The sequence below is a fragment of the Peromyscus eremicus genome, chromosome 1 (assembly GCF_949786415.1).
Source record: "Peromyscus eremicus chromosome 1, PerEre_H2_v1, whole genome shotgun sequence".
In the NCBI taxonomy this organism is placed as follows: Eukaryota; Metazoa; Chordata; class Mammalia; order Rodentia; family Cricetidae; genus Peromyscus; species Peromyscus eremicus.
Window position 1 is genome coordinate 68,672,648 of NC_081416.1, and position 16,958 is coordinate 68,689,605.

Below are 16,958 nucleotides of genomic sequence, written 5' to 3' on the forward strand. Positions count from 1 at the left end.
GGAAGAAGCACATTTCCAGAAGGGTCTCATTTTGAGCACACACGGGGACTGACTTTTTGGCTTTCTGAGTTCCTAGTTAGCACCATGAAGCCTGCCTGTACATACAGTTACCAAGCCCAACGGTGTCTCCTTGCAGCGCTGTAGAAGCGTGAGAAATTATACCTTTCATGGTACTTCATTTTCCTTCCTCCATGAGGTCTCCAGATTTCTTCAGGGACACCTAAATTCATGAATCAGCACAGCTGGGCAGCAAGCGGGAACACCACTATAATACAAACATTTTTCTTGTAAAAATCTGTTTGGAAGATTCTGGCCTGGTGGAGATTTGTTTTATGAAAGATGTTTCCCTCCGGATTATGTGACTGGAAACCTGATTCAAAGCATGCCTTCATCCCCTTTGCTTTTGTCTGGACAAGTGGTTGTAACAGTGAGTGTTCAGCTCAAGCCCTGTATGAGACTTAAGTCATAAACCAGCAATTTCAGTCGGGAGGACCAGAGACGAGATCAACCCCCACTTCCTCCAACCGTGGGTTATTGCAGAAGCAGAAGGCTTTGCTTTTCTGTTTTCAATGTTTGATTTTGGAGACCACCCTCCATGAATTGGTTTATTTCCCCTAAAACATGCCTTTGGGATCCTCCCAGTAATTTACAGAAGAGTGTAAATGCTTTCTGAGGAAGCTTGATTAAAATGTAACCTGCCTCAGAGGCTGTCTCGTTTGCATCCGTATCCCCACTGCTGAGTGTCCGTATTCCTGTACCCAGATAGACAGTTTCCATATTCTTCTCAGCCACTCCGCTCTTGCCAATCCCAAGCCTCAATGTCATACTTTTAAAATACTGTTTCTTCCTGGTCTCTCTGCTGCTCCTTTGTATTTTGTCTGGATGCATCACCACCACTACCACCACCACCACCACCACCACCACCACCACCCCGTTGCCTCTCTGCCCTTCAGCCCAGTCTTCCACTGCTTCAAACTAGATGTTTAAATGGTTGGCCACAAGCATCCGTTCCCCAGAAAGAGCTCGGCATTTTCCCAGAGGGATCACACATTTCTCTACACAATGTCTTCTCCTCTGCTTCCCTCAAATCATGGAGCAGATGTACGTGGGCCATAAAACAACAAGGGACACAGTGACAGGCTGGACTCCAGTGTTACTTCAGTCATCTTCCTGTCCTCATGGAATCTGCAGCAACAAGTCTTTGGCTGGCTCTGGTTCTAGAATGTTCCTTGGCGTTGTTTAGGTGCTCCTTTTGTTTAAAAAATGACCTTGACTTCTTTCGAACCCACAATCAATGATTCAGCGAGAATGTTATACTCCTTTTTAGGACTTCCCACATGAAAGTGGAAACGGGATCACCCCTGTTGAGGCTTCACAAAAAGATCACTGGGGCTGGGAGTCGATTTCTGGATGGTACGAAGCCACAAAGTCCAAAGAGGAAGAGTCTCCCCTTCAAATATTATTGTTGTTGTCTTGTTTGCTTTTATTTATTTTTATTTTTTATTTATTTTTTTGAGAGACATGCACAATGTTCTGGAAGCCCCAGTGAAGTATTAAGGCAAACTAAACTCTCTCTTTTGGCAGCATAAAAGAGAGACCCTTAAGATGACCAAGTACGTAGAGCTGGTTATTGTGGCCGACAACCGAGAGGTAAGCACCCGTGAACCGTCTCAGTACAGCTGGTTCCAAAGGGACACAGGAGGAGGTGCTTAGCTAGTTAGGACTAACCTTAACTCCATTGCCGAGGTGTTCTTAGAAACCTTGGAGATGAGCATTCCATTTGTGCTTTTCCAATCTGAGAAAGCATAGACAATTTAATATGTATCTAGTGTAATAAAATAATTGCAAAGTGTACCCACCTACCCCCACCCCCCAAAAAAACCCACAGTGTTTCTCTGTAGCTAAGCTCTCTAAGTAAGGAGATTACCTAGGGGAAGTGATGGATGGTTTTAAATTACATTCTGACATTTTGGGAAAAGTTAGATGTGCCTTAATCTGAATTAATCAATAACTGAATGAATGAATGCTAGATATGGTAGAGAAATCCTTCCCTCTTGTGATATGGCTTTACACTGTTGATTTTTTTCTTTCACTTCATTTTAAATTAATTTTCTTTAGATTATCTTCCCTGTGGTTTCTTACCATTCTATTAACATATTATAAATTGGTGACATTTTTCTTCTAAACTCATTCAACATATGTGAGTGAAACCAGCTTAACAATTTCTCAGAAAACCCTTCCCATTCTGGAAGAGAGAATTCTCTCTGGAGGAGAGAATGGGGAATTTGTTAACTTTTTTTCCATTCTCCTTTTGGTCATGTTGCCATGAGCTTTCCTTGCTTCTCGTTTTTAATGTTTAAAAACAAATCTAAAGGAAATTTCTCAGGAAGTGAAAATCAAGATGATGATATGAAAAGTGGCCTTGGACAGCCCTTCCCGTTGTCCATTTTCTCGTTGCCAAAACATGTCCCTGCCTCCATCATTTATGAGGGGGGAAGAGCTGCAGAAGTTACCGTATGCGTCTTTGGCTTGAGTGAGCTGTAGGGAATTGCAGGGACTCCCCAGCTGGGGAACTGTCTGGCGTAATGTCAGCTCCTTGTATTGTAAATGTGGGCACCACACACACACACACACAGAGTACAGGGTGCCCCCAAAGCCCAAGACTTCACATCTTGGGACCTGGGAAGAGGAATCCTGATTGATATTCTTATCGATATTAATACTGGCATTTCAAATTGTTTAGTTTCAGAGGCAAGGAAAAGATCTGGAGAAAGTTAAGCAGCGACTAATAGAGATCGCTAATCATGTTGACAAGGTAAGTTCCTTTACAGGTAATTAAATCCCTCAAATCATGTCCATGTTTGGAAATGAGGTTGAGAGAGTTAAGTGCTCTTCCTCCGACTGAAAAGAGAGACCAAGATCTGCCTCTGTGTCCTGTGCTGGTCCTCTGAGTGTCCAGTCCTCTGAGCAGGTCCTTTCCAGGCCCTGGGCAGCTTTTAGGAGACTCCAGCCCTAACTGGTCCAGACTATGGAGGCCTTGGGGACTCAGCTACCTCTAGGATCATGTCTTACTGGCAAGTGTTCTAACCTAAGAGAATTCTGGACAATGCATTGGATGGAATCCCAGGAGGGTGCATTGAACCTTTGAGAATGTGGTAGCTGAGCTTCTTCTTTGCTCTCCAGTATAAAGTTCACAATGTACCAATGTGGACTATAAGGTGGGCACTGTCAGAACTCAGAAGCTGACTTCTGGCTCAAGTCATCATGTTAGATTTCTTTTTCGTCAGTGTGCCAGATACCTATAAGAAAAACTGTGGAGGAGGGAATGTTTATTTCTCCTTCTGGCATTGGGAGTTTCAGGCTGAGGTCTGCTGACTCCAAGGTTCTGGACTATCATGGCAGAGAGGACATGGTGGAACAGGGTTGCTCAACACATGGTGACCAGGGAGCAGAGAGAGGCGAGGAGTGGTCCTCAAGTGTATCTTTTCAGGACACACCCTTGTAATCCTTAAAGTAGGTCCCACCTCCCGGTAACAGCGCCCTAGTATTACTCCATCCAGGCAGTAATCATTTGATTAGGTCAGAGTCTTCATGATCCAATCACATCTCAATGATCAGTGGGAACCAAAGCCATTTTCAGAAGCATTTTAGAGAACTATTCCTCTGGGAACAACCGCTGTTGGAAGTCCCTCAGTGAGAACAGGGAAGACCCTACCACTACTTTCACAAGACGATTTCTGGGGGAAGAGTGTCTGAGAATCTGGTTCTTTCTAGAACCTGCTGGAAAGGAAATGGGGGTTCTGACTGTCTAAAGCACCTTTCTCCCAGTGATAATCCTGTAGGATCAAATCTGGACTGTGTGGGGTTGATGGCTCTCATCTAAAACAGGGCTTCTCAATGGCTTACACATCAGTGCTGGTGGGTGGGGGCTTCCGAAGACTTTTCTGACTTCTGGTTTGCTGGCAAAGATGAGTGTTTTCAGATGTCCCCTAGAGAGTCTCACAGTCTATGTGGCTGGCAGCTCCAGGGCCCAAAGCCAGGAACTCCCCTGGTACAGAACTCCCCTGGTACAGGGCTGCACTGTAGATACCACCAGTGGAGAGACAGGGCAAAGCTGAGCTTCTCAGTAGACACACATCTCCTGCTTCTGACAGTCTTGTGAAGGTGGGCCCCCGCCCCCCCCCCCCCCCCGAGCTGGATGTAGCTGAGCCTCCCACAGCCAGGCTTCTCCAACAAAGCTGCCCTTCACTCGGGGTAGTTTGGAAGGGGCTCCTCACTGCATCTTTCGTGTCAAGCAAATCCTGTTCTGTTCAATTTAAATTTTCAACCTTTTCAGAAAGAGGAAGGCAAAAGTCTTTGCATAAATTCATCTTCATCTTACAAGTTCTTGTAGAACACAGGGTCCTGAGTTCTGTGCATCAGTCAGATGTAATCCCTCTGTTTGCAGTCACAGCAGACCCACAGAGGTAGACGAATAAACCCTTCATCCTGTACCCAAGTGACAGCCCTGCAATGTGACAGCCCTGCAATGATGCTGTGAACAGAGGTTTCTGGAGTTACAGATGAGAGAGCTACTCACTTCCTCAGGGGACAGGAACAATGGTCATTGCAGTTGGGACAAATGATCTTGTAAGGTGGAGAGTGGGTGAGAGGGAGCACTTAGGGTAGGGAGGGACTTGGTCTGCTCCCGACACTTACAGATACAGTAAGTAGTTCCTTGCGGTTAGAGAGCACGAGCACATGCAGATGTGTGCATGTGTTTGTGATTGCACACATGCATGTTCACGAGTGTTCATATGCATGTGTGCATGCATGATTGTGTTTGTGTGTGAACATGGCACACACGGCTAGAATGGGAGCTGATGAATTGAGATTTAGACTGCCCAAGGTCCCAGTTCTTTCTTCAGACCCCTTTTCATCAGGGCCTTGAGGCAGGCTGAACTCTGGAGCAAAATACGTTGTTTTTTTTTTAAATGTTTCAGTGGTAACTCTTCACACATTACTGTGTATCCTAAAGTCAAGGAATAAAGGAGAATCCTGGTTAGGGGACCCGTTCTTTTGGAAAGGAGAGTGAAGCATGGATCCTGGGAAATATGTCAAGCATAGCACAGGAATTAAAGCTGGGTCACAGGGCCTGGGGATGTAGCTCAGTGGGCAGAGTTCTCATCTTCCATACATGAAGCGAAGTCCCATCCCCAGCACCACATAAACTGGGAGTGGTGGACCTTGCCTATGATTCTAGCGTTTAGAAGATAGAGGCAGGTGATCTGAAGTCTGAGGTCACCCTCACCTACATAGCAAGTTGGAGGCTAGCACCGGCTGAGACCTGTCCAAAAAAAGAAAAGCAGGATCACAATTGGATGGGGCATTAGAATGCCCTGGGGCATTTTGTTTGTTCATGGGACTACTCTTTTAAATACTTCTTCCTAAACCTCAGCCTTCCTAATCTGACCTGGTTGACTGAGATGGGGCTCAGCACAGATCCATGCAGCATTCTCCTTGAAACAGGTGAGGTAAGAGGGAGACCCGGTGACAGAGAGTGAAAGGGCAAGCAAACACTCTAACCTTCACAGGCCGACTGTCATTTAAAAGCCCTCCCACTTCCCTGAGAAGTGAAAGAGCACATCCCGGGCCTCAGAAGTAACAGGAAATGATGGGCTACATTAACATAACAGGAAATGGCTGAAACTCCATTTTAAGAAGTGGTGTATCTGGCCCTCTGCCTTTATCTCTATTTATATATTATTTTTAGGTTATATCTTGCTTCGGTTCACAAAACTGAAAATGAGCAATTAGGGGTTTGTTAATGGCTTGTGGAAGTCATTAAAGAACAGTATGCCCCTAGAAGCCCTGGTAGGCTCGGTCAAGTGTGCCAGCCTGGACGAAGGGAGAGCAGAGCCAGGTCCCTGAGCACACAGATACGGTTAGCCATGCTATTCCTGCCCACCTCTCAACAGCTCCTAGAGACCCTGGAGAGAAAACCCAGTCTCTTTGGGCAACTCTGTATCCACAGCTGTTGGCTGACGGCTCCAGGCAACATCAGACTTCCCAGTTTCAGTTTGTAACTACACTCACGGGAGACTCTCAGCCCAACTCATTGACTTGTCTCAGTGACCACTTCCTCATTTGCTGACATCTTGGCTCAGTTGGGCATTCTAAACTAACAACTGTTTAGCTGTACTGGTTTGGAAAAAAAAAAAAAAGAGAGAGAGAAAACCCCAGACTGGGAGACAGAGAAGTGACTCAGAGACAAAGGTGAGGTTCTGAAAAGGGTCAGAAAGTCCCAGATGACAGAAACAGAATGTGTGCCTAATGGTCATGCTTCTAGAAAAAAACTGTGAGGCATTGTTCCCGGGGCCTGGTTACACTGTAGCAGGAGCAGCGGAGTGAGCTTCTGGGGAGGAAGGTTTGCATCTTGAAGCCCTCACTCCGACCAGCCTTCTTAAGCTGTGACTTCAGCAGCCCTCCTCTGATGACTCCGAACTTCTTCAGCCTTCTTCGCTCATGTGACCACACTCTTTCCCTCTTCCTGAGCCAGTTGCCTGAAAAATGCCAGCTCTCCTGGGACCCTAGGGAACTCTACCTCCCTCGTTTCTTATCCACTCCTTCCAGAAAACTTGGGCCCCTCCAACACAGCATTCCTTGGACTTCCTGTTGATGCTATTGCTCAATGGGATAGCATATCAGTTAACCAGATTCATGGTAGCATGCGCCGTGCCTAAAGCCTGGTGGTGACCTCCAAGCAGCCGAGCTAGGGTGAGGCCGTCCTAATCTTTCTTTTCTCTGCTTGTGCCATGCTCTGGCCCACAGCAAGAACTGATAGCAGACATTTGTAGCTGTTGTGTAAATAAAAGAATCACTCATCTGTGTCTCTGACTGTGTCTCCATACATTCTGGGATCTCTGAGCCAGGCAGGCAACTGCCAAGCTCTATCTGTCCTACATAGGCCCATGAGCTTTTCTCAAAGTCTGCAGTCACGGTATTCACATGCGGGTGGCAGTTTTAAAGGTTCAAACCACGACATCAGAGTCAGCCTGTCTGTGCGCCAGTCCAGCCATGCAGTCATGATCTTGAGTAATGTAGCTGGCCCCTCCAAGCCTCAGGGTCTTGACTCTAAAATGGGAGCAATAACAGTTCCTAACATAGGGTCACTTTGTGGATTAAGCCTGGGCTTAGAAAGTACCTTGGCATTGAGCCAGGGCTGTATTTATGCTTATTACACTTCACTGACAAGAACCAAGATGACCTGTGGGTAAACCAAGGAAGAACATCCAGAGAAGGTAGTCAAGGGATGGTGAATAGTGGCTTGCGGTAGGCATAGCGCACATGGAAGTTAACCAACAGTACCAACCTTAGAGAACCAACTAAGTCTGAAATCTGGGCTAGGATGTGGTTTAGGAGGGCTCGCAGAGAAATACAAACTCTCCATTGGTATGAAACCCTCCCTGCTTGGTTTGCTGGTGAGTTAGCGCTGAGAAAGATGATAGGTTAGGCCTGGGCAGACATTAGTTCCTGCTGCCACTCAATACTTCTGGGAGGCAAACAGTGTCCGTTTCTCAGAAGACAACCCTCAAGACCACTCAGGATATCTGTCCCTAAAGAAATGTCTTAAAAAACTGGCATAGGGGCTGAAGAGGTGGCTCAGGGGTTAGGAGCACTGGATCCTCTTCCAGAGGACCCGGGTTCAATTCCCGGTACCCACATGGCAGCTCACAACTGTCTGTTGTGTCAGAAGAAGATATGACATCTTCACACCAATGCACATAAAACAGAATTAAATAAATTATTTAAGCCGGGTGGTGGTGGTGCACGCCTTTAATCCCAGCACTCGGGAGGCAGAGCCAGGCGGATCTCTGTGAGTTCGAGGCCAGCCTGGACTACCAAGTGAGTTCCAGGAAAGGTGCAAAGCTACACAGAGAAGCCCTGTCTCGAAAAACCGAAAAAAAAAAAAAAAAAAAAGAAAAGAAAAGAAAAGAAAAAAAGAAAACTGGCATAAACATCAGCATTGAATATTTGTTTTCCGATTACTGTGGCCTTTGCATATGACACAGTATGGAACATCATCTTGAGGGGTGCCCCTGGCATGAGCAGGCACCATTCAGAATGATCCTGAAATGGTCTTTTCCTGGATAACCTGGGCTAGAAGTTTGCAAACCGACACAAGTCATGTGCTGCTTGATTAAAAACACACCATGGGACAACATTTTGCTTACGTAATTGTCTCATTAATATATTAATTTCGTATGGTTTTCTGTTATCTGTTTAACCCCGACTTGGACCACTGTAATCAGTGTAGCCTGTGACATCAGCTGAGTTCTTTGGGTTCTGCTGCTGACCCAGCGCTCACCATGTGACTCTGGAGATCGGCAAGGGAAAGGATGGGCTGCCTCCTGTGGGGGTTGAGAATCTGGGGTCAGAGGCTCAGCCTTAGGGAGCTCCTTGTGCCTCAGCTCACTGCATTGGAATGATGCTTAACTATCACATGCAGAGCTGCTGGGATTTCTGTTCCTTGCTGGCCAGATGTTTCTAGAAACTTAGAGGCTCTGCTTCCCTCTGGAGCTGGCTGTAATGCCTTTCTCCTTGTGTGTCCGGGATCTCAGAAGGCGGGGACCTTCTTGTTACATGTGGACTTGTATGTCACTGGCATCAAAAGATTAATAGGCCACAAGGTGACTCATGTGCTTACCACCTTGGTTGTGACCACAGAGTCGCCTCCCTGTCAATTTGCTGTTAAGTGTAGAGCAAGGGTGATTTTTACAGGGCTCCCCCCTCCCACATTGTCTTCACTATAAATGGGAACAATAATAGTTCTTAGCTCTATAGTTGCTTTGGGTCCTGAACTGTGGACCTAGAAGAACGTCAGCATCAACCCTGGGATGGACTGATGTGCATTCCACGTTGACTAGCCACTCACACTGCCCATGAGACAAGCCATCCTTTGGCAACTAGAAGAGTTGCCCCCCTGATCTCCTATGGACTAGGGGCTTTGTTTGAAGTCATTACTGCCTATATGTAGGGATGGAAGAGAAGACTCACTGTGGGTCTGCTCAAAGCTTTCTCAAGTTCCTGTGAAAAGAACTCCATAAGACAGATCTTCCCATTTCACCAGTGCTGAGATAACTTCTTGGGATGGTGAGAAAAATGTGGTCATGAAGTTACTGAAGATTTTGTCTATGCTTCTGTTATTCTGAAAGGCACTAAACTTCCTAACTTGATAGGTAACAGAATATGATGGCATCAGCCAAAGCTGAGTCTTTGCTGAGAAATTTAGATGCATCTTCGGTACCTCATAGGCAGAACACTGTACTTAAAACGAAAAAATCCTTACTCTTGGCAGAAGTGACTGAATGATCTTCATCCACTCATTGTTTTTTCTTGCAGTAGATATTAACTGACAGCATATTAAATGGTAGCTTGTACCCACATTTAAATCATAGCAAATCACTTGAAAGGCACCCTCCAATACATCTATGGGCAGACAGGAGAAATGGCTGATAACTTTAGCATCAAATTGGTCAGCATTAGAGAGTCCAGCTAACATTTTGCTTTGCAGCAGGCACTACTTAAATCCTGTTGCCATGGGAACAAAGATGCACAGAGAGGGGTTTTCCTGACTTATAGCAATGAACTTCAAACAGTGAAACCGCTTTCAATTTTCTTTTTAAGTTTCTGATAATGTGATCCTCCAAGGATGCCCATTTTCCTAGTTTTACAGACCACTGAACATCCGGATTGTGCTGGTAGGGGTGGAAGTGTGGAATGACATGGACAAATGCTCTATAAGCCAGGACCCCTTCACCAGTCTCCATGAATTTCTGGACTGGAGGAAAATAAAGCTTCTACCTCGCAAATCCCACGACAATGCTCAGCTTATCAGGTGAGAGGTACTGTCCTCCTCTATTCAAGATGCGGTTCCATCTGCACATACCTCCTGTGGGTACCCAGAGCCACATCTGTCTACACAGCATACTGGCTCCTTCAAAGGGCTTCCTAGCCTGCATCAGGAGTCAAGCACATCCCCACCTGGCATCATAGACCCAATGGGCAAGTCTCCTGTCCCTCTGCAGGACTCTCATTTCTGGTTTGGTTTGGTTTGGTTTGGTTTTCCATAACTGAGCATTTTCCGCTGTGCTAATTTTTCTGGTCTTAGTCTTAATAAGATTGCCTCAAACAGCAGTGTATCATTAATGGAAAAAATCTATGTTTTTGCACAATCTGAGAGCAAGGCATATGAGTGAAGATTGTCAGGTACCCAGAGAAACAGAGGGCCTTTCTCCTCTGGTGAAGTTCTTTTTTGACTTTCCAAGTGAGAAAGTGTCATCCAGAAGTTGTATTCTTCTTCCAATCAGTATCCATAGGACACCTGCTAGGACCCAGATAAGTAATTTGAATATAACAGTGGCCAGTATTAAATGTTCTTGCTCGGGCGAGTCTGTCTGCTGAGAAAAAAAAACAGAAGAATAGAAAGCATTAGAGATGTGAAATGAAGTGGGGTGGGGCGACTGTCCAGCAATGCATGGTGAGTGACTCCAGACACCTCTGCATTTAAAAGAAGAGAATGTCCCTATATTAGCCTGAATCCATAGGAAACAGATGTTTTCTGAAATGGCACATGTTTATTTTAATCTTTAAGCACTTTATGCTATTATTCTTTTGTTCTAATGTAACTTAAGTGAAACCTTCAGACACGGTGGTTTCCGTTCTTTGGTCCATCAGATCTAGCTTGTTGAACATTTATGAGATGGGGACAAGATAGTTCTGCCCTGTGTGCACTTTAGGAAATACCTCCATCCACTCCCAGTCAGTCAGTGTTCTCTGATCATTCACTCTGGCCATTTTATCAGGGTCCCTGTGGATATGTTCGATTGCTTCCTGTTTTATGCATTGACCAATCCTGCGCTATTAAAAGTCCATCTCATGTACTTTGAGTTGGAATGTTTTGTTTTTATTTTTTTCCACTAGAGGAATCTGTCCAACCTAAACATCTGGAAATAAATTAACATCTTCTTTAACCTTCTTATTTACTCAGATGTATAGTTGTAACCATTCATATGGTCTGTATATATGAGCAGCTGTAAATACAATGGTTGTGAATATGAGTGTATAGTTGGCCCTTTACATCTGAGGGTTCCACACCTGTTGATCCAACCAACTTCAAACCAGAAATGTTCAGAGAAAAAGTTCTATTTTTATTAAGCATGTACAGACCTTTATCCCTGTCGTCCCTGAATAATTCAGTATAATGACTAACAGAGCACTTACATTGCATTAAGGACAAATAATCAAGAGATTAGATTATATGGATACATTGGTTCTTTTGCAAACACAATGTCATTTTATGCAAGGAATTGAGTATCTGTGAGTTGTGGTACCCTCAGAGGATCTAGGTTTAATCCCCATAGATAACAAGGGATGGCTCTAATGCAATAGTTAGAGAGATAATTGATAAAAGAAGAAAATTTTTAAAAAGGAAGGGAAGAAAAAGAAAACTAAAGAAGAAAAAAAGAAACAGAAGTAGAGAAGGAACTATTTATACACTTGCTACCTCTAGCTAATTAGTCACCGTGAAGATATCTAACTTTAATTTTTATTTTATTTTATTTCATGTGTGAGTGTTTATCTGTATATATGTCTATGTACTGTATGTGCCTGACACCCACAGAGGCCAAAAGAGGAAGCTGGATCCCCTGGGACTGGAGTTACTGACAGTTGTGAGCTGTTTTCTGGGTGCTGGGAATGGAATCCAGGTCCTTTGAAAGAGCAGCCAGCTCTTAACCATTCAGCCATCTCTCTGGCCTCATATTTGACTTTCCAAACTCTCACTGCATTGTCTACGTTGGTACACAGCCAACAAAACATGACTAAGTCACTTGATTACTTTATCAGAGTCCAACAAATACAATGTTAAAGTTTGAATGCATGAGCCTGGGATTAACACACTCGCCTGAAACACTCCTTTGGTATGATTAGATTCATGATCAGGTTGAGATTCCAGATAGGAGGACGCCTACATAGAAGCCACCAAGTTCCCTTCCAGAAACTTCCTCTGCTGCCAAGGCTTTGTGGGCACTTACTCGCTGTACTGGCTCTAGCAGAGTGATCGCCTTCCTGCCGATGTCAGTCTCAAAAGCCATATTGGCAGAACGCTTTGAAGGATTTCCTGTCTGGCGATGAGGAGTTACACAGGAAAGCAAGCTACAGCTACAGCAGAAACTCTCCCAAGCTGTCTCTTGTTTCCTTTAGCAAACAGTGACTCCCAAAGACTTCCCAGCCTTTCTATCAGCAGGCATTGTTTCAAAGGAAGAGCTCCCTCCAGTCCATCAGGAAGCAGGAGGCAGGCTGCAACTTAGAAATACAAAGTGATGCCTGGCCGCTGTCTGAGTCTGGACAACAAAACTCTACAAGAATTATGGGACCATCTTGCAACTGGAAAAGTAAAGTGTAATGAAAAAAAAAAAAGATAAAAGTCACAAGTAACTAGTCCTGGGGCTGTTCGCATCATTGAACATTCTGTGGCAGGCCTGCCTAACAAGATTTGAAATGTTGGGAAAGGCATCCTAATGCATGAGATTAAAGACAGTCCTTCCTTTTGTTTTCCAGTGGGGTTTATTTCCAAGGAACCACCATCGGCATGGCACCCATCATGAGCATGTGCACTGCGGAACAGTCTGGAGGCGTTGTCATGGTAAGCTGAAGATGCCCAGGAAGTGACTTCCCTGTTTCATTTCCTCTCGCCCCCAGGAAATCCCTACTCTTGTCAGACCTCATGAAATTAGCTCCTTTCCAGTGATGCTTTCTAAATTTACCTCTGTCCTTACTCCACCTATATTTATGATTTATTTTCCCACACATGGGGGACACAGCTGCTACCCAGGGAAGGCAGACATATCTCAAGTGGGGCTATGGGTCAAAGTATTTCAATCCAGGAATGTTTCCTGGTGTGGGGATGAGCCAGGGCGTGGGGGTTGCCTTCCATGCTCAGTTTTTTTGGGGATCAACTGTGGTCTCACCAAATGTTGCCGCTCAAGTGATTTTTTGATGGTTCTGCCTCTGCGCCCAACAGTCAGAAGTTTGAGGTTTTTCACTACGTACCATTGCAAATGCTTTCCATACCTTCTGGCCAGAGTACAATTTGTCTTTATCATAACCTTATTCTTGGAAGGCAGAGGCCTAGGTTTATTGCTTTACAGGGGTAACTTTGTCATGTATGGGGCTATATATGTTTGTAAAAGGAAATACAACGAGAAGTATGTTTGAAATTTCTTATGAGTTTAATGGAAGGAACTTAGACCGTCTGCCCCAACGGGAGGCTCCTTCCCACGCTGGCCCTCCTGAAAGTTCTAGAAGGGATTCTCAGACTAGATTGTCCCTTGAGAATCTAGTGCCCACCATGGTATGGTCTCTCAGACAGGGAGTATCCTCAGAGCCGGTCCCCCATCTCCATTAAACAAATACCCTGTTGCCCTCCGGAGAAGCCATGCTCCCTCCTCACCCTTCATACATAGAGCAGCTGTGGGTGTTCAGTTGTAGCAAAGGGTGGAAACAGTTACATTCTGCTGAGTGTTATTTTCTCTGCATACTGCCTAATCTAATCTTCCTAGTGATGGTACATAAACATTTTCCTCCCGTCTGGGAGCAGTGGTAGGTAATTTATGCAAGCCCACACTGCGTGGGTAGCCTATGTGGAGGGCCTGCACCCACTTGTTGGCTTCCTGGCTTGAACCAGCTCCTCTCAGGTTTCCTTTGAACAGGGAAGCCCTGCCGGTGATCTCCACCGTGGAAGTCACTGTAAAGTCTAGGTTTTGCTGGTGCCGGGTTAATTTCAAGTCAGATCGCAGCTATGTTTTCATAGAACAGACTGTAAAGTTTTAAGAGGGAGTGCTTTTCAGTTTCATGGTTCCATGGTTAGCTGCTACTGACTGTGCCACTCAAAACTGGCATAAATACGTTTAGAAGCCAAAACGGAATTCTTCAGGAGCAAAGTGAGTCCTGCCCCTGCATGGGGCTGAAGCATCCCATGTCCCACAAGACAGGGTGAAGGGACTCCTCAGCTCATAGTCCTTTGCTCTGTTTCTACAGAAATAAGTACTAAGATGCCCTCTTTAAAATTGTACAGGAGGGGAAAAAAAACCTGTTTATTTTAAGTATGTGAAAGAAAGGTAAGAATAGATGCAGCTTAGGTGTCAGGCCATGAGAGTCAAGTAAGGCCGGAAGTTAATCATCAAGGGGGCTGACTAAATGACTCAGCAATCAAGAGTTGACAGTACTACTCTTCTGGAGGACCTGGCCTTGGTTTCCAGTATCCAAGTCAGGCAGCTCCTGACTTCCTGTAACTCCAGCTCCAAGGAACCCAGTACCCTTTCCTGGGCTCCACGGCCACTGCACTCACGCGGACAAACCCACACACAGACACAGTCATGTACACACATAATTAAAAAGAAACAAAATTTTCAAAGAAATTGGTTCTACCAATTAGATGGCTGGTATTATTGTCTTTACACACACCCTTTATATCCCACACAGAAATATCAAATAGGGTGGAAATGCCATCATACAGTGGCTTTAACTTCTGTTGGATTCATGAGGCAACAAAACAACATCCTGCCCAGACCTAAAACATCTGCACTAGCTTTCCGTGACTGCAACCTGAAGTTGGAGTCCTGTGTATTAGGTCAATCATCACTATACCCAATGACCCTCAACTATAGAGTAAGGAAGTGGTTGACAAAGAGGGAAGAACCCTTACAGAGCTAAAAATATGACTTCTAAGACCATGTCTCCATTTCTTCACAATAAAGTCAACTGTCAATTTTAGTAATTGAAAGCCATACCTTTGTATCTAACTAACCAAAAAAACAAAACAAAATCAAACAAACAAATAAAAACCTCTTGATTCGGACATGCTATCAGACACACAAAAATATGTGTTCTTCCTCCTTGTAAGCAGGTATAAAGGGATTACCAGTAATCCTTAGGATAGATTCTATATAATCACTTACGCTTAATATAAACTAACTCAAACAATTAAAAACAAAACTGATGTTCCACAGAACAGAAAAACTAGCAGTTGAGTATTCTTGAAGAAAAAGTTCTTTGAATTTTGTGCCAAAATGTGCTAACTAAATTCCACCCTCCACATGTTTTAGCACCAACATTCTCTCCACCAATGCACGTTATTAAGAATTATTTCCTGAAACATTTCTACAGTACTTCCTACAACAGGAAATGGTGAAATGTAAATGAAGTAATTTATCAGGAATTTCATCTAGGAACAACTAGCTTCCTAGACCTGGTATTGTGTCTGAGACAATGGGCTAGTGAGAAAGCCCTGCCCTTGATGATACCCCCAGTAAAGCCATCGGCTCTCACAGAAACACACCTTTACCCAGAATCCTCATGAGGACTGGAAATAAGAATTTTTCTAAAAAAAAAAAAATTATCATACCCTCTTCTAGATATGTTTTGGAAAACCTGTTATCTCTTTCTGGGTAGCACAAGCCAAAATTCAAGCAAGATACTCATTTGCACTAGGGTCCAAACACCTTTTCCAAAACCCCACTCACTGGCAGAATTTCTATTAATCACATCTGCTAATTAACCAGATTTAGGTTAAGTTAAGTAACTGTATTTTCAGTTATTTTTAAATGTCTACTTCCAGTAAGCTGGAAGTGGCCAGCAGTGCTTGCTGGTGGCCTAAGGTTAACGTGAACCCCAGGAGCTCCATCAGAGAATGGGGACTTCTCTTTTGTCCAAGGTCAGCTTAAAGGGCCAGCAAGAGTGAGCCATAGCTGAATTATAATTTAATTCAGTCAGCCTTCCAATGAACTATGTTCCATGACCAGCTGTTACTATGGGTTGTCAAGAACGTTCCCAGAATCCCTCCCCTACCAGGCAGAAAGGAAGAAAGAGGGTTAAGTCTAGCTGTTCAGGGATGATTTGAAAGCACCCTTCATTTAGCATCGTCTTGATCAGGTGGCCTTTTCTTTCTATCATCAGGAATACTTTTTTTGCCTGATGTTTTGCAGAGGAGAGATTGGCAAAGAATCCTCAAGTATTCATGAGACAGCCTTCACCGGAAGAACCCCCAAATGGGCTTAAGGAAATAGGCCAAATTACTTCCCATGTTCAGAATTAATAGCAAGGCTCTGCATTGGGCCTTATGGGGGATTCAGTTAAACCAAGTGTTAATGATGGGAAAATGCCACAGGGCAGGAAGATGGGTGAGAAAAGGCCAAGCAGATGTGAACTGTAAATCTGCGCTCTTGTATTTCCTTTGAGGACCATTCAGACAGCCCTCTCGGTGCTGCCGTAACCTTGGCACACGAGCTGGGCCACAATTTCGGGATGAACCATGATACGCTGGAGAGGGGCTGCAGCTGCAGAATGGCTGCAGAGAAAGGAGGATGCATCATGAACCCTTCCACCGGGTAAGTACCAGGCTCCAGCGGCCCGAGAGTGAGTCGTGCACAGCTTGAATTGTGTGCTGAGAAACATCTTAGAAAAAGAGGAAATGCTCCCCTTCCCTGGTTCTCTGATTGGAGTATCCACAGAAGTTTCCTGAAAGAAACTCATGCACAAGTAGCAAGAGTGGACTGTGTGTTCTGGCGAGTCCTGGACAGCCAGCTTTAATGCCACATAACACAAGGGCTGGCCTCTTCCCCGGGATGTGGTAGGGATGGATGGTATTATTTAGAAATCAAAAATTATCCTACAATCTCAGCACATGTTTCTGATTTGAGCATTCAGCTTCAGCTGACATCGGCTGGATAAGCCAGGCTTCTGAGGGCCTTGAGAATTCACCCTACAAATTGAAATGGCTCATGGGCCCTAGAGGATCACATCCTGGAGCATGCCAGGTAGAAGGTGCCTTTTACCTCCAGTTGGATGGGGATGAGGGTTGGTTACCATATCCATGTTGACAGACCACTTAACCAGACCTCAGGGGTTTTAGTGAAATG

The 16,958-nt window shown here is 44.7% G+C and overlaps 1 protein-coding gene across 1 annotated transcript in view; it reads left to right on the top strand.

Moving 5' to 3' along the window:
* Nucleotides 1–16,958, top strand: part of Adam12 (ADAM metallopeptidase domain 12) — a 320,201-nt gene that overhangs the window by 233,712 nt on the left and 69,531 nt on the right. The window contains exons 7-11 of the mRNA XM_059265103.1: nt 1,585–1,650; nt 2,744–2,815; nt 9,708–9,877; nt 12,601–12,685; nt 16,279–16,427. Of these exons, the coding sequence (XP_059121086.1) occupies nt 1,585–1,650; nt 2,744–2,815; nt 9,708–9,877; nt 12,601–12,685; nt 16,279–16,427 (542 nt within the window). The remainder of the gene's footprint in view (nt 1–1,584; nt 1,651–2,743; nt 2,816–9,707; nt 9,878–12,600; nt 12,686–16,278; nt 16,428–16,958) is intronic.